At 39.5% G+C, this 26,106-nt stretch overlaps 1 protein-coding gene across 1 annotated transcript in view; it reads left to right on the top strand.

The window, feature by feature from the left end:
• The window catches only part of LOC106878080 (uncharacterized), a 217,030-nt gene that overhangs the window by 155,362 nt on the left and 35,562 nt on the right, over nt 1-26,106 (top strand). The window contains exons 36-42 of the mRNA XM_089342991.1: nt 3,063-3,596; nt 6,007-6,184; nt 8,568-8,761; nt 9,484-10,175; nt 11,177-12,744; nt 18,750-21,297; nt 22,661-23,567. Coding sequence (XP_089199117.1) covers nt 3,063-3,596; nt 6,007-6,184; nt 8,568-8,761; nt 9,484-10,175; nt 11,177-12,744; nt 18,750-21,297; nt 22,661-23,567 — 6,621 coding nt within the window. The remainder of the gene's footprint in view (nt 1-3,062; nt 3,597-6,006; nt 6,185-8,567; nt 8,762-9,483; nt 10,176-11,176; nt 12,745-18,749; nt 21,298-22,660; nt 23,568-26,106) is intronic.

Here is a 26,106-nt window from a genome sequence, read left to right as displayed (position 1 = left end):
ATACTCTTCCTGTGCTGTTATTATTTCTCTTTATCACAGGTTTTGTTGAAACTCCTGGAGTCTTGCATGCATAGCAGGCTTGCTACCTGCAGCCTACGGTACCATGCTATCTGTTCTTTTCAGCTACCCACTACTTTCCCAATTATTCTGGCCGTTCCAAGGAGGCAAACCTTTTGTAACAGTTCTACTGGGCATTCTATTCCAATTTCCTTTATATTCCCCTTAATGCCTTCTGGTACTGTTCCCAGGGACCCAACAATAATTGGTGAGCTTCACCTTCTTCGTTTTCCATAGCCAGGTTATTTCGTACTTAAGAGGGTTGTATTTATCTATCTTTTCACCTTTCTTCTTGACTATTCGTGGGTCAAAGGGGCATGCAACATCTACTATATAGTTTATATGGTGCACTTTGTCTGCCACCACAAGGTCCGGTCTGTTATGATCTGTTTGGATTGGGAAATCTGAGGATTTTGCAAATCTCCAACTCTGCCACTCTCTGCGGTTTGTGCTCATACCATGTCTTGCCTCACTCTAGTCCCTACTTTTCACAGTGGAGACACTTGCTCTTTCCTAATGTTGACCCTCTAGTTCGTGGCCAAAGCTTGACCTTGTGCTGCCAGTATAGTGCTTTCAATCTCTTTTTTTAGGGTTCTTTTCTTCAGCCAATCCCACCTATCTTATCTAGCAACTTCTGTTGTGGCCCCTTGGAATTGATTGTGTCGTCCCTTCTTGCATGATTCTTCTTCATGTCCTTTTTTGCACTTCTTCCTTTTTCTTTTCCTTTTTTTCTTCTACTCTCAATACTCCCTCCTTCCTAACTGACACTAGCAAGGTCTCCTTATTCTGGGCTAGGTATCTCATTAAGCTCTCGGCTTCAATAAGCACACAGTCTTCCACACTTATCATTCTTTCTCCATTTGCTCTCTTCATGTGTAGCCAACCAGTGTCTGCACGTGGATGATTCATGCATCATTAGGAGTTTTCTTTACTTCCTCTCCATCTTCTTTAGCTCCTCCTCTCTCCACTTCAGGACTCCAGCGCCATACCGGACTACTGCAACTGTATGCGAGTTTATTGTCAAAATATTATTATTATTATTGTTATTGCTGTTGTTGTTGTTATTTATTTTATCAGTCTTGTTTACATGCAAAACTCTCACAACTACACACACACACACATTTTTTGTTTTGTCCTGTCCTGTCCATAATGTTTTTCTTCATTTAAATTCTCGTGGTTAATAATGAAACCATTATTATTATTATTGCCTTTGCACAGCTTCTAATGCTGGAGATGTACTACGGTGTCAACTGTTCACTACCAGTGAACTAAGGTAACACCTCTTATTTTTCAAGCACCATCCAGAATATTCGAGTGGCTCCAAGCAGTGTTGTTGTTTGCAAGTCTGCCACCCTTATTGCAACCCCTATTTGTTCCATGTACTTCTCAAGATTTTTACTCACTGTTCCCAGGGCTGCCACAATTATTGGTACTACTACCACCTTTTTCAGCGACCACATCTGCTTAACCTCCCAAGCTAACCTGTCATATCTATCGACTTTTCTTTCTTTCTTATCGCATATTATTATTGTTATTTGTATTACTTTCTAAGGCTGCAAGCTGGCAGAATCATTAGCCTGCTGGACTTAGCGGTATTTCAACCGTTGCTACATTCTGAATTCAAATTCTGCTAAGCTTCACTTTATTTTTCATCCATCCAGGGCCGATGAAAGAATTACCAGTCAAGTACTGGGCTCAATAAGATCATAGTGGTGGTGGTGGTGGTGGTGGTGGTAGTAGTGGTGGTGATAGTAGTGGTGGTGGTGGTGGTGGGTGACGGTACTAATGATGGTGATAGTAATAGAGGTAGTGGTGGTGGTGGTGGTGATAGTGGTGGTGGTGATAGCAGTGGTGGCTGCAGCGTTAGTAGTGGTGGTGGTGGTGGTGATTCAAGTGTTTTGTTTTAAGTGTAGACAAGTATAACAATTGAAATCAATCTGTTTGGGATAGGTCCATGACCATAGTGGTGGTGGTGGTAGTGGCACTCATGATGGTGGTAATGACATTGTTTGTGACATTGATGATGATGGTGATGACGATGATGATGGTGAAAAGGAGGTGGATGGTGGGGATGTTGTTGCTGTTTCCCACAGTATATCTTATCATTGTTGATATAATAATAATAATAATTATTATTATTATTATTGTTATTATTATTATTGAGTGAGAGAGCTGTGCATGCCATTAAAGTGACACTGGGGTAAAATATATGAAGCCCATTATACCCATCATGACTACCCGTCTGATGAGGGTACACTAGGCACATACATCACAACCATATGTGCGTGACATGGTGGTCTCATATCAAGATAAACAGCGCATGGACTTGCAGGTGGGGTCGAGTATCCCATCCCGCTCAAAAGGTCCCTGAATATAGGTTGTTTAAGGCTGTTGAGCGAAACACCCATGTTTCCAGAGATGAATAAACCAAATCCCAAAGAATTCCTCTTAACACATTTTTTTTGCTGTCAAGTTTCAAAAAATCATTAAAATCTAAACTTCTGCAGAACCAAACTCATTTATAAACTTTATTTTATAGACCTTACAGTAATAATAATGGTAGGTTCACTTTACTCTTCATCCTTTCAGAGTCAATGAAATAAGTACCAGTTGAGAACTGAGGGTTGATGTAATCAACCAGACCTCATTCCTCCAAAATTTCAGGCCTTGTGCCTATAGTAGCTTCTTCCCAAATCATATAGACTCATAAGGTGAATTTCCAGGTTTCTGTGGTGTATATTCCCTCCTGGATGGGATGCCAGTCTGTCACAGGATTACTCATTTTTGCAGCAGAGTGGACTGAGGCCATCTGAAACAAAGGGTTTTACTCAAGAACACAACAGATTACCCAGTCCAGGAATTGAAACCACAATCCTACAATCATGAGTCCACCTGGTCTTATAGTAGAAAGGATTATTGTCTTTATTGTTGTTGTTGTTTTCAATATCTTAACACTTACCTGTTCTTTCTCTTTCTGATGTAATTTTTTCTTCTTTTTTTTTCAGCTAACTGGGATGGTTTCCAAGACAAGGAAAGCGGAATCTGGAGTTACACCTGGGCTGTAGGCAAAACTGTCTGTGACAGCGACATCGTCCCCTTCTCTGAACCAATGACCAACACGGGCAGTGTTGACCGCCTTCAAAAATCTGGTTTTGCCAGCAATCTCCAGCTAACCGACGGACCCTACTACATCACAGTGCAGGCCCTCAACAACGTGGTTCTGGGTGGGGCCATGGTCACCACGGTATGCCACTCGCAAGCTCTCACTGTCGACACATCACCACCCAAATTCCACAGTGTCGAGAGTTTCACCTTTGACCAAGACTTTGACACACTGACCATTTACTACAGTGCTAAAGATGACTTGTCCCTGATAGCCAAGGTGGACTTTGGTCTTGGTAAGACCAAACATGACTCAATGGTTCGTGCCTATTCTACTTATCCTAGTGAACTCAATGGGCAGCAGAAAATCGTTATCGAAAATTTGGCCCTCACCGCTGGGACAACAGCCTGGATTAGACTGAGGGTTTATAACAATGGTGAGTTTCAAAATGGTTAACAGCCATATTATTTTGTCATTTGGGTTCAAATGTACAAAGCCTGATATACCCCTCATGACTACCCGTCTGATGAGGGTACAACAAGCACGAGCATCGCAACCATATGTGCATGACATGATGAACTCATATCAAGATAAACAGCGCATGACCTCGCAGGTGGGATCCAGTTATAATTTCCTTCAAGTTGAGTAGCCCACCCTACTCAAAAGCTCCCTGAATATGGTTTGTTTAAAGATGGTGTATGAAATACCCATATTTCCAGAGATGAACCTCAAAGAATCCCTTTGATCAGAAGCCACAAGAGCCAATGCCTGATACTGCACAAGGGCACTATTATTATTATTATTATTATTATTATTATTATTATTATTATTATTATTATCATTACTACTACTACTACTACTATTATTATTATTATTATTATTATTATTCAGTAGGCTTATTTTTATCACATGCTTTCATTGCAGTACCAAGTGCAGCTCTATGTACCTTGAGTATATGCTGTGGTTTGTTGTGATGCTCTTATTTTTACTGTATTGAAAGTGTTTTGTGTAGGATGTGTGCAGTGCCCAGTAGTGCAATTTTCTGTATGTTATATATATTTGTTAGTCCTGGTATTTTTGTTATGTATTTGTCTGAATATTTTTTTATCATACCTAATGCACCCACTATGATAGGAATTGGTTCTGTTTTACTAGGCTCCACATTCGAGTTACCTCTATTTCCAGGTCTTTGTGTTTTGAAAGTTTCTCCATTTCTTTAAGAGAAATATTATCATCTGTTGGTATTGATACATCAATTAGAAAACATTTTATTTCTTGATGATCTCTGACAACTATATCTGGCCTATTGGCTTTAATTTCTCTATCTGTGTGTATTGGCATATCCCAGAGTATGGTTGCTTTCTCATTTTCTGTGACCTTTTCTGGCGTGTGTTTATACCATCTTTTTTCTGTTATTATTCCATAGTGTTAGCATAGCTTCCAGTGTATGTAGGTCCCAACTCTGTCGTGTCTGTGAATATATTCCTTCTTAGCCAGGACTGAGCAGCCAGAGACAATATGATTTATTGTTTCTTCTCCATCTCCACATAGTCTACAATTACTTGTATTTCGTTTCATTACATGCTTTTGGTAATTTCTGGTGGGGAGGCTTTGGTCTTGTGCTGCAATTAAAAATCCTTCAGTCTCTGCTTCGAGTCCTGAGCTTCTCAGCCATTGTTGGGATTTTGCTTTGTCTATTTCTTTTCTGTTTAGCTTAACCCAGTATTTGCCATGAAGAGGCTTTTCTTGCCATCGTTTTATCATGATCCATTGTTGTTCCAGTTTTAGTTGAGATTTCAGTTGTTATACAGCTTTTGTTGTTTCTTCTTTTTCTTCATAGTTTTTAGGTACTATGACTTCTTTTTTATATTTGTCAATTTCCTTTAAGACTGAAAACAATTTTTTGTTTTGTTCATGTTTTGTGGCTTTTTTGTATTAGTCTTCCTTGTTTCTGAAGTGGGTATTTCTGTAGTCCTATGGTGGTTATTCTGTGTTAGTTTTCTAGCTGTATAAGGCCTCTACCACCTTTGATATGTTGTATATATAACCTTTCTATGTCAGATTTTGGGTGGTGCATCCTAAATCCTATCATTATTTTTCATGTTTTCCTGTCTATTTTGATTAGTTCATTTAGAGTCCAGTTAAGAATATTGTAGCTGTAACTTATAACTGGAACGACTAGAGTCTTGATACCTATTATCTTGTTTTTCGCATTGAGCTGTTTCCAGTATTAATCTAACTTGTCTATAGTATCCTTTTCTTCTCTTCTCTCTCATTTGTGTGTGTTGTATCATATTTAGTTCATTGATTCCTAAGTATTTGAGTCTGACGTTGGTCTAATTCTCTTATTTCATTTGCTTTATCTATTATTATTATAATTTTTATTATTATTATTATTATTATTATTATTATTATTATTATTATTATTATTAAGGCAGTAATCTGGCAGAATTATTAGCATGCTGGACTAAATGCTTAGCGATATGTTGTCTGTTGCTACATTCTGAGCTCAAATTGCGCCGAGATTGACTTTGCCATTCGTCCTTTCGGGGTCAATAGATTAAGTACCAGTCAAGTACTGAGATTGATGTAATTGATTGTTCCCCTCCCCACAAAAATCCAGGTCTTGTGCCTTTAGTAGAAAGAATCATTATAATTATTATTGTTGTTGTTATAATTATTATTATTATCTATTTTTAACTTTTTTACGTTCTGAGTTCATGTACTTTCAAGATCAACTTTACCTTTCACCCTTCCTGGGGATTGATAAAATAAAGTACCCCCTTCCCTCCAAACTACTGAGGTTATGCATAAATTAAAAAATTTCATTTAATTATTTATTGCAGTTGGCCTGTATACTGCTGGTCATGGAGACGTCCCACTGCTCAAAGACGACACACCTCCTAATGCCGGGGTGGTGTATGATGGCAAAGACATTGAAAAGGACGCTGGATTTCAGTCAGACAGATCTGTGATTTGTGCCCACTGGGACCTGTTTACGGATGAAGAAACAGGAATTGGCAGGTGTGATTATTTCTACAGATATCCCTATTGCACTATTGTTGTTGGGAATTGGTGCAATTTGAACACTCGAATATATATATACATATAGTATATATATATGTATATACATATATGCCTACATACCTACATATATACATGTGTGCATGTATGCATGTAAGTATGTATGGATATATATGCATGTATGTTTGTATGTATGTATATACACATAAGTGATATAAGTGTATATGGTGGTTGTCTACTCCTTAAACAGAGTTTGACCACCTCCTGCACCTACACCTTAGCCCTTTCATGGCGTCTGATGTGGCTTTTTAAACCAGACAGTGTTTTGAAAAAACACCCACACAGATTGCACCTCTGATTTGCACTACCAATACCTGCAAGTAAGTTCTGCTCATTGTGGATCCTAACATGTCTTTTAAGACCCCCATTGGATTTGCAAACCCTCTGGCACACACCACATTCAAACGTGTGCACAGACATATAATCAGAATAGCTGGATGAGGTTTGTTTTCCATGGGTTCACATAAGTGTATATACATACATGCATACATATATACATACATACATAAACACATACATACATATATATATATATATATATATATATATATATATATATATATATATATATATATATATATATATATAATATGAATGAATAGGGATAAATTATCCAGGTGGGTATGTATGTGTGTTTGTATGTATTCATGTATGTATGTGTACATGTGTATTTACATATATATATATATATATATATATATATATATATATATATATATATATATATATATATATATATATATATATATATATATATATATATATATATATATATATATATATATATATTCAAGGCTTGAATATGGTACTTATGCGAAGGCACCCGAATTTCACATCCCAAAAGGATGGGTGATTAAAATCAAATAATAAGCAACACGGATTTCAAAAGTGATTGCAGTACGCACGTTTCATGCTACTTCAATTTATTTAAGTAATGTGAGCATTACCTTAAATGCAATATGAAGAGCAATCTTCAGCTGCACGAAAAAATGTAGAAAAAAGACTGATAGACCCTGCTATGTCAAGATGGACTTATATATTCTTCCTCTGCTCTCTCCCACTTGGTTTTAATATGTTGCCACATTTGTAATATGTCTTTTTTCTACATTTTTTCGTGCAGCTGAAGATTGCTCTTCATATTGCATTTAAGGTAATGCTCACATTACTTAAATAAATTGAAGTAGCATGAAACGTGCGTACTGCAATCACTTTTGAAATCCGTGTTGCTTATTATATATATGTATATATATATATATACATACAAATACACTTAATTGTGTTTGAAGATTGAAGACATGAAACTCGGAGTTGTGATTACGAGGTTTCTTATTTTCAGTAATCTGACGAAACTCTACATTTTATATTGAGTACTCTCTTTTTTGCTCAGTTTTTCTGCCATAACACACACACACACACACACACATGCAGCCTGTTATCCTAAAATTCTCACTTAAAAATAACTAAATTTATTCTTCAGAAAGCTTTATAATTTGGCAGAGAATTTATATCATTTCAAGACTTTGACTATTTTGTATAGTATTTTGCTATATGCCAGGGAAATCTTTACTATTCTATATTTTATGTATTTATTTATTTACTTTTGGTTAAACCTAGTGGTCAGGAAATTTCTAATGTAGCCAAGGAATTGTATGAAGGGAATGGAGTTTGTAAATTAATTGTATTCTACACCATAAACTTAATCTGGCAAAAATTCCACTCCACAGATTTCGGCTTTTATAGTAATGATGGACAACTCATTTTCTGAAGTTTAAATGACCATAAAACTGATGCTGTCAACACGGAGTTCATTTATATTTTCAAAACATTAGAGTTAAAGATCACAGAATATATGAATTTAAGCATAGTTGTTTCTTAAATGTTACTCTAGTGTTAGGTACTGGTGACTGCAATTCTTATAAACCCCACGTGAAATAGCAGTATATTAGTATAAATTCCAACTATTATTTGATGATTAAAAAAATAAACTATTTAATAATATTACTGAATGAATATTGAGTTTAGCCATTGATGACAAAACCTTTAACCATATTAGTTATAACTTTACACACACTATATATTTATGAACAAAAAACAGGGACTAAAATATTATATGGTATAACCCCCTGTATAGTTTAAATGTTCATGCCAATGTTGCCAAGATTTTCCTAAACCTTATACTGAGATTAAATAGCTAATTGGTCATATCTTTCACCGGAATAACTTCACTTTGAGCTCAATCGATTATTTAAAATACAAAAAGTATCATAACTAAATTCTATCAAATTCATTTAGCAGAATTTTACATATAATTGTTCGTTTCTAGGTATAAATGGGCAGTTGGAAGCCAAGTTGGTCTTGCAGACATCGTACCATTCAGAGAATTGTTTCATGGCACCACGAAAGCTTGTGCATCACTCCCGCCTACTCTTCTACGACACAACACAACTTATTATTCCACTGTGATAGCTTTCAACAATGCCCTGAACTCACAGAGCACCCAGGCTTTCTCAAACGGGGGTATGTATAAATAATTGACTAGTGTAAAATAATTTGATATCCCTGGTTCACATACTGGTGTGATAAGTAAACTATTTGATTCATCTCAGCTAAGATCACACCCAGACTAAGTGATCGGACATCCAAGAGATAGGCTCAGGTGTGGCTGTGTGGTTAAGAAGCTTGCTTCCCAACCATTTGGCCTTGGGTTCAGTTCTACTGTGTGGAAGCTTGGGGAAGTGTCTTCTACTATGACCCAGACCCGACCAAAGATTCGTGAGTGGATTTGATAGATGGAAACCGAAAGAAGCCCATTATGTGGGGGGGGAGAAAGTGTGTGCGTGTGTGTGTATGTGCGGGCATGTGTGCATGCGTGTCTTTGTGTTTGTCTCCCCCACCACTCGATAACCGGTGTTGTTATGTTTATGTTCCCATAACTTAGTGCCTTGGTAAAGGCTTAAAAAGTACCTGAGCTGATTTGTTCAGCTGAAACCTTCAGGGCAGTAACCCAACATGGTCACAGTCCAAGGACTGAAACAAATAAAAGATATCTGACACTCCATGTGAAGGAGCACCTTTGATCAGCGCTCTGCTAGATCAAGCCTAAACAACAACAATTAGAAAGGGCAGATTAGCTAATGTGATCATAAATTGCACTCTGCCAGAATAAAAGACAGGATGGTCTTAATTTGATAAATTGATTAAATACATATTTACTTTTACTTTTTTTATTCTTTCTTCAGTTCTTCTGGATACTACACCTCCTGTTGCTGGTTGGGCCAAAGATGGCAGCGACCCACTTAGAGATATGAATTTTGCTTCAGATCCAGCAAAAGTCTCATGCAACTGGGGTGCGTTCAGTGACCAGGAGAGTGATATTGACTACTATGAGGTGGTTATGTTTGTCAACGATGTACATTTGAAGAGCACACACATTAACAATGAAACACAGTTTGAAGACAACTCTGTAAGCCTGAAATGTGGTGTGAAAGTCCGGTTTGAAATCATAGGATTCAACAAAGCTGGCCTTTCTAATGTTACCTACACAGATGGGTTCCTTCTAGATTGCACTCCGCCCAAACTAAAATCAATACAAGCATCTAAGAATGGTCTGCGTTACCAGGCACGCAATGACTCTTTGGATTTAGAAATTGACTTTATGGATTCAGAATCAGGAATGGCAGAATACAGAATTGAAATCTTTGAGGAATTTCAGGGACAAAAGCAACACTTCTGGCCAAGAAATCAAACCTATCATGTGATTGATTTAAAAGGTGTAACTAATGCCCAGGTTTCTATCCCAGTGCAAAACCTCAAATTACAAATAGGAGCTATGTACCATGCAGAAGTTGTAGCATTAAATGAAGCTGGGCTTTCAGCATCAGTGAATTCAGATGGGGTCCTTGTTGACATGACTCCACCGATTCTGAAAAATGTAAGTAGACTCATTTCTTCTTAGAGCTTCACATAAATATTAACTATGTACACTCTTTGGACTCTTAGTGCATTTTGTGTAAGATTTTGTTGATGCATATGTTACCTACACTGCTGGGTTCCTTCTAGAAAGAGAGAGCGTGCGTGTGTGTGTGCGTGTGAGTGTGCGTGCCTTTGTATGTGTTTGTCTCCACCACCACTTGATAACCAGTGTTGTTATGTTTATGTTCCCATAACTTAGTGTTTTGGTAAAGGTTAAAAAATATCAAAGGTGCCCCAGCCATGACCGTTTCTCAATCTAGAAGGAACCCATCTATGTAGGTAACATTAGAAAAGCCAGCTTTGTCATATATGAGAATTTTTTAATTTGTTTCTTTTATCGGAGAAAATACCACAATTCTGGTTTAAATTCTGCCTAAACCATCACATCTTTCCTCTTCCTCACAGCAGAGAAATATCTCAAAAGGCTTTGTTCTAGTTGCAGGTTGCCTTTCAAATATTTTTCTTAGAAGATAGATTTGGTATGTATGTATGTATGTATGTATGTATGTATGTATGTATGTATGTATGCCTATATAATTACATATATATATACTGAAATTTTATAAATCTTCTTGTCCATTTCCTTGCATTCAGCCTTCTGCCAAAAGGAGGACAAATTTAGAGTGGTTTGTAGACATTTGACATCTACTTCGAGCATATTGACGTTGTCTCTCCAGTGCCCTTAATTATAATTATATATTTATAATTAGATACTTAAATATTAATTTTACTGATATGGTAGTTATTATACACTGGCCACTGATATAATCATTTTAATGATTATATCCTCAATTTACACACACACACACACACACACACACACACACACACACACACACACACACACACACACAGACACAAACACACACACACACACATAGAGAGAGAAACTAAGGATAAGTAAGAGGGAAAAAGTGATTGAAAGCTTAAATAATAACAATGTTGTTGTTGTTGTTTTAGATACGCATTGGTCTTGATGAAGAAGAGGAACTGGCTGATGATGGCAGCATAATATTGGATGACCCATCTCACGTGGTCATCAGCTGGACATCACATGACCCTGAGAGTGGTATCGCAAAAGTCCTGACAGCTATTGGGACGAGTCCAGATGAAAACAATGCTGGTTTTGGCTCTGTGACTGGTGGCTATGTGGAAGTTAACAGCAGAGGTAGCAGCAGCAGCAGCAGCAGCAGCAGCAGTAGTAGCAGCAGCAGCAGTAGTAGCAGCAGTAGTGCAGTATCATCTGTGATATTTGACAGCCTGAAGTTGAATGTGACATCAGACACTGGTGACATGTATTATGTGAGTATTGTAACTTACAATGGTGCTGGTCTGGCATCAGCGACAATCGTCTCAAGACCAATAACCGTACTGGAAGCAAACGTTCCTGGCATTCTCTATGATGGAACTTCCATGTTAACAGATAGAGACTTCAGTATCGACAAAACAACCGTTTCCTTCTCCTTTAAAGGTTTTCGAAGCAAAGCCTGTAACATCGTCAGCTATGAATGGGGTATTGGAAGTCGACCATACTTTTCTGACCTGCGTCCCTTCAGCCCACATGGACTCTCCATGGACAATGTCACTGTTGGTCATGGTCAGGCACACGTCCTGTTCAACAATGGTCAACACTATTATGTCAGTGTCCGTGCTCTGACAGGACCCAGATGCCGAGATAAATACGTTCTGTCCACTTCTAATGGTCTGACAGTCGACTCTGTTAAACCAACTTTAGACATAGAAGACTGCACCAGTGGACCATTGATTTGCTTTGCCGACTCACCATACTTTGTTAGAGACATAAACTCTTTGAATTTTGTCTGGAGTTCAAACGATGAAGATTCAGAAGTAAACACCAATTTCTGGTTTTGTGGGAGTTTACCTGTGGAGGATGATGTGAAACCTAAAACTGAAACAGAAGCCTTATTCATACCAAAATCTACTTTGAAAAATGTAGAACAGACAGGTAATACTGTTTTTATATCTGTCGGTGCTGTTGACAGTGCTGGAAATAAAGAGATTTTAACATCAAATTCCATCACAGTAGATAACACAAAACCGAGAGTATTGGACTTTATTTGTTCGGATGCCATTTCACAGTTCCAGACTACAGTAAAATGTTCTTGGTCTGCGATAGAAGAAGTTGAGAGTTTGCTAGGATTGACCACTTTTGCTTTAGGAACAAGGAATAATATTTATGACATTCTTCAACCAACACCTGTTTTTGCTGACCAAAAGCTATGGGAATTTAACTTAGCTGACCACTTGGAGGCTGGCAAACTTCAAGACATGTCCATGCTGTATGTCACACTGAACGCCACAAACATTCTTTCATTGAGCAGGACACTGACTCGTAGTGTCACCATAGACAGGACACCACCACAAGTGGACGATATCAACATTATAACCAACACAGAAATAAGTAAAACTAATAAAACTTTGACTGAAATTCCGAGATGCCAAGACACCAATAACTATTTGGAGATTTCCATGGAGGGCATGGCAGATAAGGAATCTCAAATTGATAAGTATGTTCAATTTTCTTTTAAGTTATAGAAAAATAATTTAAGAAAACTGATATTAATAATAATGATAATAATCATCATCATCATCATCATCGTTTAACGTCCGCTTTCCATGCTAGCATGGGTTGGACGATTTGACTGAGGACTGGTGAAACCGGATGGCAACACCAGGCTCCAGTCTGATTTGGCAGAGTTTCTACAGCTGGATGCCCTTCCTAACGCCAACCACTCAGAGAGTGTAGTGGGTGCTTTTACGTGTCACCCGCACGAAAACGGCCACGCTCGAAATGGTGTCTTTTATGTGCCACCCGCACAAGCCAGTCCAGGGGCACTGGCAACGATCTCGCTCGAAAATCCTACAGGAGCCAGTCAGGCGGTACTGGCAACGGCCACGCTCAAAATGGTGCATCTCATGTGCCACCCGCACAAGAACCAGTCCAGGGGCACTGGCAACGATCTTACTTGGCTTGCCGGGTCTTCTCACGCACAGCCCATTTCCAAAGGTCTCGGTCCGTAGTCATCGCCTCGGTGAGGCCCAATGTACGAAGGTCTTGCCTCACCACCTCAGCCCAGGTCTTCCTGGGCCTACCTCTTCCACGGGTTCCCTCAACTGTTAGGGTGTGGCACTTTTTCACGCAGCTATCCTCCTCCATTCTCACCACATGTCCATACCAGCGCAATCGTCTCTCTTGCACGCCACAACTGATGCTTCTAATGTTCAGCTTTTCTCTCAAGATACTTACACTCTGACGGGTATTCACATTGACATTACACATCCAACGGAGCATACTGGCTTCATTCCTTGCGAGCTTACGTATGTCCTCAGCAGTTACAGCCCATGTTTCACTGCCATGTAGCATGGTTGTTCGTACGCATGCGTCATACAGTCTGCCTTTTACTCTGAGTGAGAGTCCCTTTGTCGCCAGCAGGGGTAAGAGCTCTCTAAACTTTGCCCAGGCTATTCTTATTCTAGCAGCTACACTTTCAGCGCACCCACCCCCACTACTAACTTGGTCGCCCAGATAGCGGAAGCTATCGACTACCTCTAGTTTTTCACCCTGGAATGAGATAGAAGTTGTTTCCTGTTTGTTTGCAGTCTTTATTGCACCTGAACATCTGCCACAAACAAAAACTAACTTGCTAGTTAACCTGCCTTTGATGTTGCTGCACCTCTTATGTGTCCATAGCTTGCACCGGGTACATCTTATAGAGTTACTACCTACTCCTTTTCTACATACTGAGCAGGGCCATCTACCTGAAGGGGTTTGTGTTTTATCTACCTTCCTACTTATTAGGATTTTGGTTTTAGCTAGGTTGACTCTAAGGCCCTTCAATTCTAGACCTTGCTTCCACACCTGAAACTTCTCCTCTAGTTCTGATAGTGACTCCGCAATTAGGGCAAGGTCATCAGCATAGAGGAGCTCCCAGGGGCAACCTGTCTTGAACTCCTCTGTGATTGCCTGGAGGACTATGGTAAATAATAGGGGGCTGAGGACGGAACCTTGGTGGACCCCTACCTCTACCCGGAATTCATTGCTGTACTCATTTCCAACCCTCACCTTACTGGCCGCATCTCTGTACATGGCTCGCACAGCTCTCACTAGCCATTCTTCTATCCCAAGTTTCCTCATTGACCACCAGATAAGGGATCGGGGGACCCTGTCAAAGGCTTTCTCCATGTCAACGAAAGCCAGGTACAGAGGTTTATCCTTGGCTAGGTATTTCTCTTGCAACTGTCTCACTAGAAATAAGGCATCAGTAGTGCTTTTACCTGGCACGAACCCAAACTGCATCTCATCTAAATTGATTCGCTCCCTAATTAGTTGGGCTATGACCCTCTCTGTAACTTTCATAACCTGATCTAACAGCTTGATGCCTCTGTAATTATTTGTATCTAAAGCGTCCCCTTTACCTTTGTAGCAGTTGACTATGATGCTGCTACACCAGTCATAGGGTATGACTCCTTCGTGTATCACCTGGTTCGTAATACGGGTGACTAGGCTATAGCCAACACTGCCAGATATTTTGAGCATCTCTGCAGTGATTCCTGATGGGCCGGGGGCCAATAATAATAATAATAATAATAATAATAATAATAATAATAATAATAATAATTAATAATCTTTTCTACAGAAGGTACAGGGCCCGAAATTTGTTGGGGAGGGGACCAGCCGATTACGTCAACCTCAGTGTTTCATTTGTACTTAGTTTATCGACTCTGAAAGAATGAAAGGCAAAGTTGACCTTTGTGGAATTTGAACTCAGAATGTAGTGTAGCGATATGCAAAATACCAGATAAGCATTTCACCCGGTATGTTAATGATTCTGCTGGCTTGCCGCCTTAATAATAATTATAATAATCATAGTCCTTTCTACTGGAAGCACATGGCCTGAAATTTGGAGGGAGAGGACTAGTCGATTACATTGACCCCGGTGCATAACTTGTACTTAATTTATTGCCCCCAAAAAGATGAAAATTAAAATCAACCTCAGCAGAATTTGAACTCAGAATATAGCGACAGGCAAAATACTGCTAAGCATTTTGTCCAGCATCCTAAAGATTCTACCAGCTCACTGCCTTAATAATAATAATAATAATAATAATAATAATAATAATGATGATGATGATGATGATAACAATAATAATAATAACAAGATTACTCAGAGAGCACAAGCCTCCACCAAGGCAAAAATCAACATCCTCTCAACGATGAGCCAGAGATGATTTTTAAAATGAGAATATCTGAAATAAACTTGACTGCTCTCACAAGCGAGAATACTAAAAATGAACTCAATTGCTCTCAAAAATTAAGTAAAAAACCTGTAAAATAATCCAGAATCCTTGTCCAGCACCAAATCGATCCCAACATCTGATCAGTTCATGCCAGTCATAAGGCCAAACATCGCTGAAAGTTTCATCTGAATCCATCCAGCGGTTCCTGAGATATCTTATTCATGGACAAACAAACAAACACAACTGAAAACAATACCTTCACCTTTGCTAAGGTGGAGGTAATAATATGTTTTGTCTTGGTATAAAAGATGGCCTACAGCAAATATTCTGCTTAATACCACAGATATGCTTGTCAGTTGTTTGACCTTAACAAGTTGAGCATGTCCCTTGGTGGCTGACAATATGTGCATCTCTGATCATGAGCAGAAGTAGTGGGGGAGCATCATAGCCATGTGTTGAGAGGAATTCTTTGGGGTTTGGATAATTCAGCTCTGGAAATATGGCTGTTTCCTTCAACATCCTTAAACAACCCTTATTGAGTGGGATGGGCATCTCGACTAGGAGAAAATTCTAACTGGGCCCCACCTGCAAGGTCATGCACTCTTTATCTTGATATGAGATCACCATGTCGCGCAGATGCATGTGCCTGGTGTACCCTTTTCAGATGGGTGGTGATGATGGGTATACTGGGCTTCGTATATTTTACCCCAGTGTCACTTTGATGGCATGCACTGCTCTCTCACTCAATAATAATAATAATAATAATAAAAGTTTTGCTTCAAGGCGAGTAATTTTGAAGGATGGGGTAAGTTGTTTACATAGTCCCCACTACTAGACTGGTACTTTATATTATCAGCCTCCAAAAAGAAAACAGGCAAAGTCAACCATGGCAGAATTTGAACATAGAATGTAGTGATTCAGAAGAAATGCTGCAAACCATTTTTTTCTGACACTCTAATTCTGCCAGAGAGGGACATGGAGGACATACCTATGTGTATGGACAGCCACAGTTTTACTTAGCTTCATGTAAGGAATACAAAATAACAAAAGTAGTTATGCAGTAGTTGTGCCTTGACAGCTGTTTCGGGTGAACCATCGCTTGTGCAATAACCACATTCATTACATTATCGAAACCCATAATGTCGTAGGTGTATGGAATAGCACAAGTTCCTATGGGTCTGTTAAGCAAAGCCAGACGACCCTCATGAGAAGAAGAATGTGGTGAAAGACATATTTACATGTGTTTACAAATATATAAGTTTACAGAAAATAGAATGAAACAGGGTGGGGTAGCATTAAGAAAAATATATTCATTAAATTTAAATATACTCATCAAGTCTATAGGTGCAGAAGTGGCTGTGTGGTAAGTAGCTTCCTTACCAACAACATGATTCTGGGTTCAGTCCCAATGTGTGGCACCTTAGGCAAGTGTTTTCTACTATAGCGTCAGGCCGACCAAAACCTTGTGAGTGGATTTGGTAGACGGAAACTGAAAGAAGCCTGTTGTATATATATATATATATATGTGTGTGTGTATGTTTGTGTGTCTATGTTTGTCTCCCCATCACCATCACTTGACAACTGATGTTGGCGTGTTTACATACCCATAACCTAGAGGTTCGGCAAAATAGACCAATAGAATACGTACTAGGCTTACAAAGAATAAGTCCTGGAGTCAGTTTTTTCGACTAAAGGCGGTGCTCCAGCATGGCCACAATAAAATGACTGAAACAAATAATAATAATAATAATAATAATAATAATAAAAAGAAAGTCTACTTGAGTTTATTTGTCTTTGTAATTGCATACCAGCTTGAAAGGATCAATCTCATATTTGACATTCAACACCAGAAACACTGGTGCCCTGGATGAAGGAGTTTCGATTTAAGTGCTCATTTATCTGAACAGTACTCAATGAATATCTACACTACACTTGCTTACTGTTCTCCGATACACCACATGAGTTGGGTGTTTATGAATATGCTTGTGTGTGTGTGTGTGTGTGTATATATATATATATATATATATATATATTGGAAGGTTTAGAGGTGATGTACAGGAATTATATATTAGAAAAAGTAATAAGGTACTCAGATATCTGGATGGTTGTACATTTACAGATTTCTATTAATATGTCACATGTTTTATGAATATTAGCACTTGCATCTATTCTTGTAGATTCTTCAGATATGATTTCACTTCAGAGGATTTGTCTCTTTTTATAGTATTATTGAATGTGTAGGGGTGGAGATAGATAGATAGATAGATAGATAGATACATACATACATACATACATAAATAAATACAAACATACATACATACATACATACAAACATAAAAGCAAAAGGCTGGGGAAATTTGGTATATTTTTAAGTCCGTGTTACATGTTTCATAACAGGTGCTGCAAAGGTATAAATATAGGAAAAACAGGTATAAAATCTCTTTTCCATAATGTTCAAACATTGTGTGTATGTGTGTATGTATATATATATATATATATATATTACTTGTTTCAGTCATTTGACTGTGGCCATGCTGGAGCACCGCCTTTAGTTGAGCAAATCGACTGCAGGACTTATTCTTTGTGAGCTTAGTACTTATTCTAGCGGTCTCTTTTGCCGAACCGCTAAGTTACAGGGACCTAAACACACCAGCATCGGTTGTCAAGTGATGTGGGGGGGGGGGGGGGGGGGGCAAACACAGACACACAAGCATATACACACACATACATACATACATATATACATATATACAACGGGCTTCTTTCAGTTTCCGTCTACCAAACCCACTCACAAGGCTTTGGTCGGCCCGAGGCTATAGTAGAAGACACTTGCCCAAGGTGCCATGCAGTGGGACTGAACCTGGAACCATGTTGTTGGTTAGCAAGCTACTTACCACACAGCCACTCCTGCCCTATGTATATATATATATATATATATATATATATATATATATATATATATACAAGAAGTGAGGGCAGGGAATCGTCAATTAATAATAGAATTAATAATTAACAATTTTGCCAAGTAGTTCAGTATGAAAAAAACCTTTATCGGTAAGACCATTTATCATCATAAATATAAGGGATTAGCAACTCAATTGCTAATCCCTTATATTTATGATATATATATATATATATATATATATCCTGTACTTGAGCACAAGGTACCCAGTGGCATTGTGAGAATATACCATGTAGTATTCTGTGAAACCTAACCATCTGACATCATTGTTATAATATCCTTATCATTGGTTTTTCTCTTTCTCCATTGCAGAATTGATGTGGTGGTCAGCAGTTCACACAAACAAGGCTATTTGAAAATGCTCACATTAACTAAGATCTCACCAACTGTAATTATCTCGGACATATATGCACCAGATGGCGCCACTCTTTCAGCGATCATCACTGTTTCTAATTCTGCTCGGTTGTGCACTCAAATCACCCGGTCTGTGATAGTTAGCACCAATCCAGAACTTACAGTCGAAGATGGTGCCCTAACTGAAAACATTGACTTCCAGAGTGATCTCTCAACTATTCAAGGACACTGGACTGTTTCTGGAAACTGTCCTATTGTTCAAGCTGAGTGGTCAGTTCAAGACATCTTTGGTAAAGTCATAAGTGATTTTAAACCGGTACTCACTGATGGTGTCGTGTCCAGTGATGAATTCTCACTTGAAAACGGTCACACGTACGTAAACATCATTCGAGTTACTGATGCTCTCAACAGGACGTTAATGTCTCGCTCCGACGGTATTACAGTTATGATTCAACCCCCAGATCCTGGTAAGGTGAGGGATGGACTTGTTGGTGATGATAATAAATATCAGTTGTCTTTGACTGAACTCTCAGCAAATTGGGACGAATTTGGTGGCCGTTCATCTGAGTCTTCAACCCAGAAGATCAGCCATTATGAAGTAGCTGTTGGGACAAGTCGAATCAATGCAAGAAGCAGGCACAACGTTCATGATTTTGTCAATGTTGGAGTCAATACATCATACACATTCACCAACTTGAACTTGACTGCGAAAACAGTCAGTTATTATGTAACTGTGAGGGGTTACAGTGAGGCCGGTAGTTTTGCCGAAGTTTATTCCAATGGCATCCGAGCCGGATACTCAAGCGAGATCGTTGTCGGCCAAGTAGAATACGCGACTGTACAATCGTCAACACATCAAATTGAAGTATCGTGGAAAGGTTTCATGTCCGATATTGGTATGAAGTGTTACCTTGTTGGTGTGAGTGACAAGACACCTGAAATACATCATCATACACGAACCAACAACAACAATGGTACAGCATCAAAGGTTCCAGTCGAATGTGATGAGATTTACTCCAAACAAAGTTCTTTCAACGTGAAACAATTGAAGCATGTTGGCTTAGACACTTTCGTGGCACTAAAAAATCTGTCTCTTCATCATGGGGGTGTGTATTATGTCACTGTTATTGCTGAAGACATCACTGGACATTGCGAAGCAATGATGGGCAAGGCTGTTAAAGTGGACACAACTCCACCGAAAGTCGGAGTAGTCGTGGTTAATGAGGTCAGCAACACCAGTATTGTGTACGCCACAGAAACTGACAGCCTTCACGTGTCTTGGCATTCATTTGAAGATATCGAATCTAATATAAGTAAATATGGAATCACATTGGTAGCCCGAACTTTAGACAAATGTGATGAAATTCATCCTGGTTCAGATGGCGCTCGTCAACATCACAACGATTATGTCATTGATCACATGTCACTAACAAACGTCACTGAAGCCGACTTTTATCATTTAGATTTGATTGAAACGGAAGTTTATTACATTCGTGTAACGGCCTTCAATGGTGCTGGTCTGAACAACAGCATTAGTTCTGTACCAATAAAGGTTGACCGAACACCACCTTTGGTAGGATCAGTCAAGCCAGGAAGTGGGTGGTCAACAGAGATGACGTTTCAGGCAACGACAACAGTCACGTCTGGAGTATTTGCTCTAGCTAGTGACCAGTACTCCTACGAATGTCCACGAGAGCAAAGTATAATCAAGGAAGGCAAGTTGATTGACCTGTGGTTGCCTATGAATGAGGATGAAGGTTTTGCAGCCAATGAAATGTCCATAAACCAGAACAAAATACTACTGACCATCCGTTATGATGATTCACTGGTTCATCTTATAAAAGGTGGGTTACGATCAGAGCCGATGGCTTTACTAGCTGGAAACTACACGTCAGTTATACAAGCATTGGCTGAAGAAAACATGGTCACTTCAATAGCACTGGCACCGGACATGACAATTGGTCCACAAACATTTAAATTGCCACAAAGTAAATTCTCATTTTACCAAAATGAACTGACCGATGACATCATATTGGATGCCAAGGCATATAGTCTTGAGAAGAGCACCACAAATGGTAAAAAGAAGATGAATGAAACTAAATCAAACGTCACTCGACAGAGAGACCCAAGTGTCTTTGGAATTGGTTACCACATTATTGGCTATAAAGAATCTGGGTCAAGCACATGGTACTGTTTGTTCTGGACCACTGATAAAAACGGAGAGAAACAAGAATGGATTGACTTGGATTTCGATCCGACAACAACCAGCAATGAGTATGTAATCTCTCTTGTGAAAGAGGAAACCATCACACAGGATACAACGTTCACCACCAAGTTCTTGGTAAATGGCCAAGAGAAAGTGTCATACAGTGGTCTGTCTTTTCAGTATCAGATCCACAGTTACCTGTACGTAAAGAATATCAAAGGTTACAAACCTCCCATCACAGATCCTTTCAATACATTCTCTGCTCATGCAGTCGTATCAGATTTCAGGACCCCAATAGAAGTAAGTACTATTATTATTTATTTGGTTTTCTCTTCCCCCTTTTGAGTATCAAAATGGCACACTTATTTATACCAAATTCCATGCCTATATCTTTACTGAAAATTCTTACTATGTTCACCAGTATGCCAATTGCATCTTCATTTTTCCTATAAAACTTTACTATTATTGAGTGAGAGAGCTGTGCATGCCATCAGAGTGACACTGGAGTACAAATATATGAAGCCCAGTATACCCATCATGACTACCCGTCGGATAAGGGTACACCAGGCACATGCATAACAACCATATGTGCGCAACATGGTGATCTCATATCAAGATAAACAGCACATGACCTTGCAGGTGGGGCCCCAATTAGAATTTTGCTCAGGCTATGGTGCTCCTCCACTACTTCTGCTCATGATCAGAGATGCACACATCATCAGTCACCAAGGGACATGTTCAACTGGTTAAGATCAAACAACTGACCAGCAAATCTGTGGTATTGAGCAGAATATTTGCTGTAGCCCATCTTTTATACCAAGACAAAGCAATGTACATGATAACACTTCCAATCAATTAAGATCAAAAGCCATGATTATTATTATTATTATTATTATTATTATTAAGAAAGCAGTGATCATCTGTCAGTGTCATTAAAACATTGGAAAAATTATTTTGTGTTATTTCTTCCACTGGTCAACTTTGCTTTGTCTTTCATCCTTTCGAAATCTATAAAATAAGTATCAATTGGGGTCAAGAAATTGATAAGCACCCCAGCCACAAAAATTTCTGGCCTTGTGCCAAAATTTGAATCCACGAAGGCAGCAAACTGGCAGAATCATTAGTGCTTCAGACAAAATGCTTAACAGCGTTTCTGTAAGGTCTGAGTTCAAATTCTGCTGAAGTCAACTTTGTTGTTCATCCTTTCAGGGTCATTGATGTACAGTACCAGTTATGTACTGGGCTTGATGTAATTGATTAGCCTTTTCCCCTCAAAATTATTGGACTTGTGCTAAAAATTAAAGCAATTATTTATTATTTTTGAATATATTTATATATTTTTTCTAAAGATTATTTGCCCACATAATGTAGCAGTCCTGGTTGGGATGAATGATACTGTTGTTTAGCCCCAAGAAACATCGTCTCCAGCTGGCTATATGACACACTATCTGTGTCCTTATATTTTCGAACAGGGAAGATTAGCATCCCCACCCAGCACAAAGCAATATCTGTGGGCCACGGTTTCAGGGTTGTTTCTCTTCCTCAGCATACAATAACTGCTTGGCTAGCGGTGGCATTGCCAATTTCCAGTTTGAAAATATTTATAATTTTCAATGTGACACACAGTCACAAATGTTTCTATTTATATTTTTTTCTATTTCAGACTGAAAAACTCTGCAAATATGGATCAGCATTCTTCGATGGTGATAGTGGAATTCATGAAATTTGGTTGGGTCTCTCAGATAAACCAACAGCAGATGTTTCAAAAATAATGCCTTACAAGCTACACTCAAGGTTTTGTAAACCCTGCCTGTCTCCTTGTACAATTGGCTGTGATAGAAACTGTTCAAACACCGAATCCCAACGCAACGGATTTAATGTCATTCACTTCAATTTGACAGGTCTCAATTTGACCCCTTCATCTTTTAATGCTCCACCAAATGGAACTTTATCGAGTTCAAGTAGCCTGAAAAAGTCCGACAATTTGGTATCATATTACCTCCAAGTGAAAGCAGTCAACTACGCTGGTCAAGAAATAGTGGGTGTATCCAAAGGGATCATGGTCGACCTAACTCCACCAAAATTTCAATCTGTTACCTGTATTGACCCTTCGTATTCAATGGACGAACCTTCAGACTACCAAGGAACCACCAAATCTGTCGGCGCTTATTGGGAATGTGAGGAAGACGTTGGTGAAATCATCGATTACTCAATGGGCATCGGTACGAAACCTGGGGTTACAGACGTATACATTGAGAAAGAAAAAGATGTAAAGAAGAAAGGGCAACGAGATTTGAGAAAGAAACGTGCTCTGAATGGGCTTGAACACCTGTTACAAACAAAACATACTTACTATGTCGTTGTCATAGCAACCAATAATGCTGGCCTGAAAGCTAACATGTCCTGCAACATTACAATAGATACAGATCCGCCTGTCGTGAAGAATATCTTGTCAAAACCGGTGGGAACCTACAAGAGTTTCTCCGATGGAGAACCAGCCAGTCTGCTTGAAGACAGCAACCACATTGAAATCAACTGGTCAGGAGGACCGAAGGAAATAGCTTTCTACGGTAAGGGATGAAGCCGAAAAAGAATGGACAGCTAGTTCAGTTTGCTTGTTCTGATGGTGATGATGATGATGATGATGATGATGACGGTGGTGGTGGTGGAGGCAGATGATGGCGATGTCTGTGGTGGTGATGAAGATGGTGATGAGAAGGAAGCGAGGAGGAGGAGAAGTAGAGAAGGGTGAGAGGAAAGGAGTCGTGATGGTAGTAATGCTTGTAGTAGTTGCTGTCATCATCGTTGTCATTGTCATAACAGTAGTGGTGGTGGTGGTAGTCGTGGTGGTGGTGGCGATGGTGGTGGTGGTCGTGGTGGTTGTAGTGGTGTTGATGGTGGTGGTAGTCGTGGTGGTGGTGGTGGTGGTTGTAGTGGTGTTGGTGGTAAGAAAAAACCTGGTGTAGGCTCCTGTCTGGCCAACTCCTGTCAAATTGTCCAACCCCTTGCCAGCATAGGAGGCAGACATTAAATGATAATGATGATGTTGATGATGCTGATGATATATATATCCTGCTACCTGGATGCATTAAATTGCATCCAGGTAGCAGGGCCCTGGTTCAGGACTTCCAAGGTTTTGAGGATTGTGGAAGCACCTCTTATTGTTGTCAGATCTACTCTGACCCAGAGCAGTAATACTCGTTAGGGCCCCAGCTATGGGTTAATTAGCTTATTGGGGAAGAAACTTTCAGCACAAACCCTAACTGCCTTGTGAGTCCCTTGAGAAAGGAAAAGCTTAAGGGTTTCAAGATTCAACCCCAACAACAAATCAAGGAGTAGAGGCCGTTATGAGGTCTGGTGCCCTCCTTGACTCCCTTTCAGCAACTCCAGGGATGGGTGGTGCTCTCCAGCCCTGTAAGGCAATTCATCTTGGAAGGGCCAATCCAGTGTTAACATATCTGATGGATGGGGATTTGGAGCCCTGTGAGACCATCTGTCATTGAGAGGGGTAAGAAAAAACCTGATGGGTGATGCTTTGGAACCCTGTAAGAGAATCCATCTTTGACGGGGCCACTCCAATGTTTAAAAACCTGATAACTGGTGCTCTCCAATCGTGTAAGACAATCCATCTTTGAAGGCGCCACTCCAAAGTTAAAAACCTGATGGCTGGTGCTCTCCAGCCCTGTGAGACAATCCCTGTTTGAGAGTGCCACTTCAAAGTTAAAAATCTGATGGGTGGTGCTCTCCAATCCTGTAAGAGTTTAAAAACCCTAATTGGTGGCGCTCTGGAGCCCTGTAAGATAATACATCTTTGAGAGTGTCACTCCAGTGTTAAGGTTCCTGATGGGTGGCATTCCCCAACCCTGTAAGGCAATTCACCTTGGAGAGGGCCACTCCAGTGGTTAAAAATTCCAACCACTCACCAGTTACCATGGCTGTCGTGGTTCACTGAGTCTAGAAGAGCGGAACCGGATTGCTGCGAGTGAGATCTCACTTTGTAAAAGCGGAGGAAGGAACAGAAACATTGCAACATCAAGGATTAATCTTCAATAACCACTTGAGGGTGTGTCGACAGGATCTTTGCACATGAGGAAACTGCTATCACCATTAGTGGTTGTAGTAGGAGTGGCAGTGGTGGTGGTGGTGGTGGTGGTAGTAGTAGTAGTAGTGATGACAGTTGTTGTTTTTGTGGTCATGGTAGTAGTGGTGGTGGTGGTGGTGACGGTGGTAGTAATAGTGGTAATAATGGTGATAGTAGTAGTAGTAGTGGTGGTGGTGGTGGTGACGGTAGTAGTAGTGGTAATAATGGTGATAACAGTAGTAGTGGTGGTGGTGCTGGTAGTTGTAGTGGTAGTATGGCAGTTGTTGTTTTAGTGGTGGTGGTGATGTAGACATAGTGGTAGTAGTAGTGATAGTGGTTGTAGTAGTAGTAGTAGTAGTAGTAGTGATGACAGTTGTTTTTGTGGTGGTTGTGGTCATGGTAGTAGTGGTGGTGGTGGTGTTGGTGATGACGGTAGTAGTAGTTGTGGTGGTGGAGGTGGTGGTGGTGGTGACAGTGGTAGTAGTAGTGGTAATAATGGTGATAATAGTAGTACTGGTACTTGTGATGGTGGTGGTGACGGTGACGTAAGCATAGTGGTAGTAGTAGTGATGGTAGTAGTGGTAGTAGTAGTAGTAGTAGTAGTAGTAGTAGTAGTAGTAATGATGGTGGCAGGAGGAATTGTAGTAGCAGCAGTAATATTGTTCTTCAACAATAGATGCAAATTCACAATTCTGTTTTGCTGGGGTTAAGGAGAAGAGAGAAGAGATGTTGGGTGGGGGTGTGTCAGGAAGTGGGGGGGGGGGGAATCGAAACAAATGAAATGAAATCAGGACAAATATAATAACAAGAAGGAAAAAAAAAAAAAAGCAAAATTCCAACTTTCACACAGTTTGAACTCAGAACACATCTGACCGCAACTAGATACTTATAGATCACAAATGTAACAACAACAGAGTCACTTGATGTAATCATTTCTGGAATTTGACATAGTGTCTTATTTTATTTTGATAGTTATTTCCAGTACTTAGTAACAGGAAGAAAAGTAACAATGAGATAAAACAGATATA

Source organism: Octopus bimaculoides, chromosome 26 (assembly GCF_046866305.1).
Source record: "Octopus bimaculoides isolate indiv1 chromosome 26, ASM4686630v1, whole genome shotgun sequence".
Classification (NCBI taxonomy): Eukaryota; Metazoa; Mollusca; class Cephalopoda; order Octopoda; family Octopodidae; genus Octopus; species Octopus bimaculoides.
Note: the sequence above shows the minus strand (reverse complement) of the source record. Positions and strands in the feature narration are given on the sequence as shown.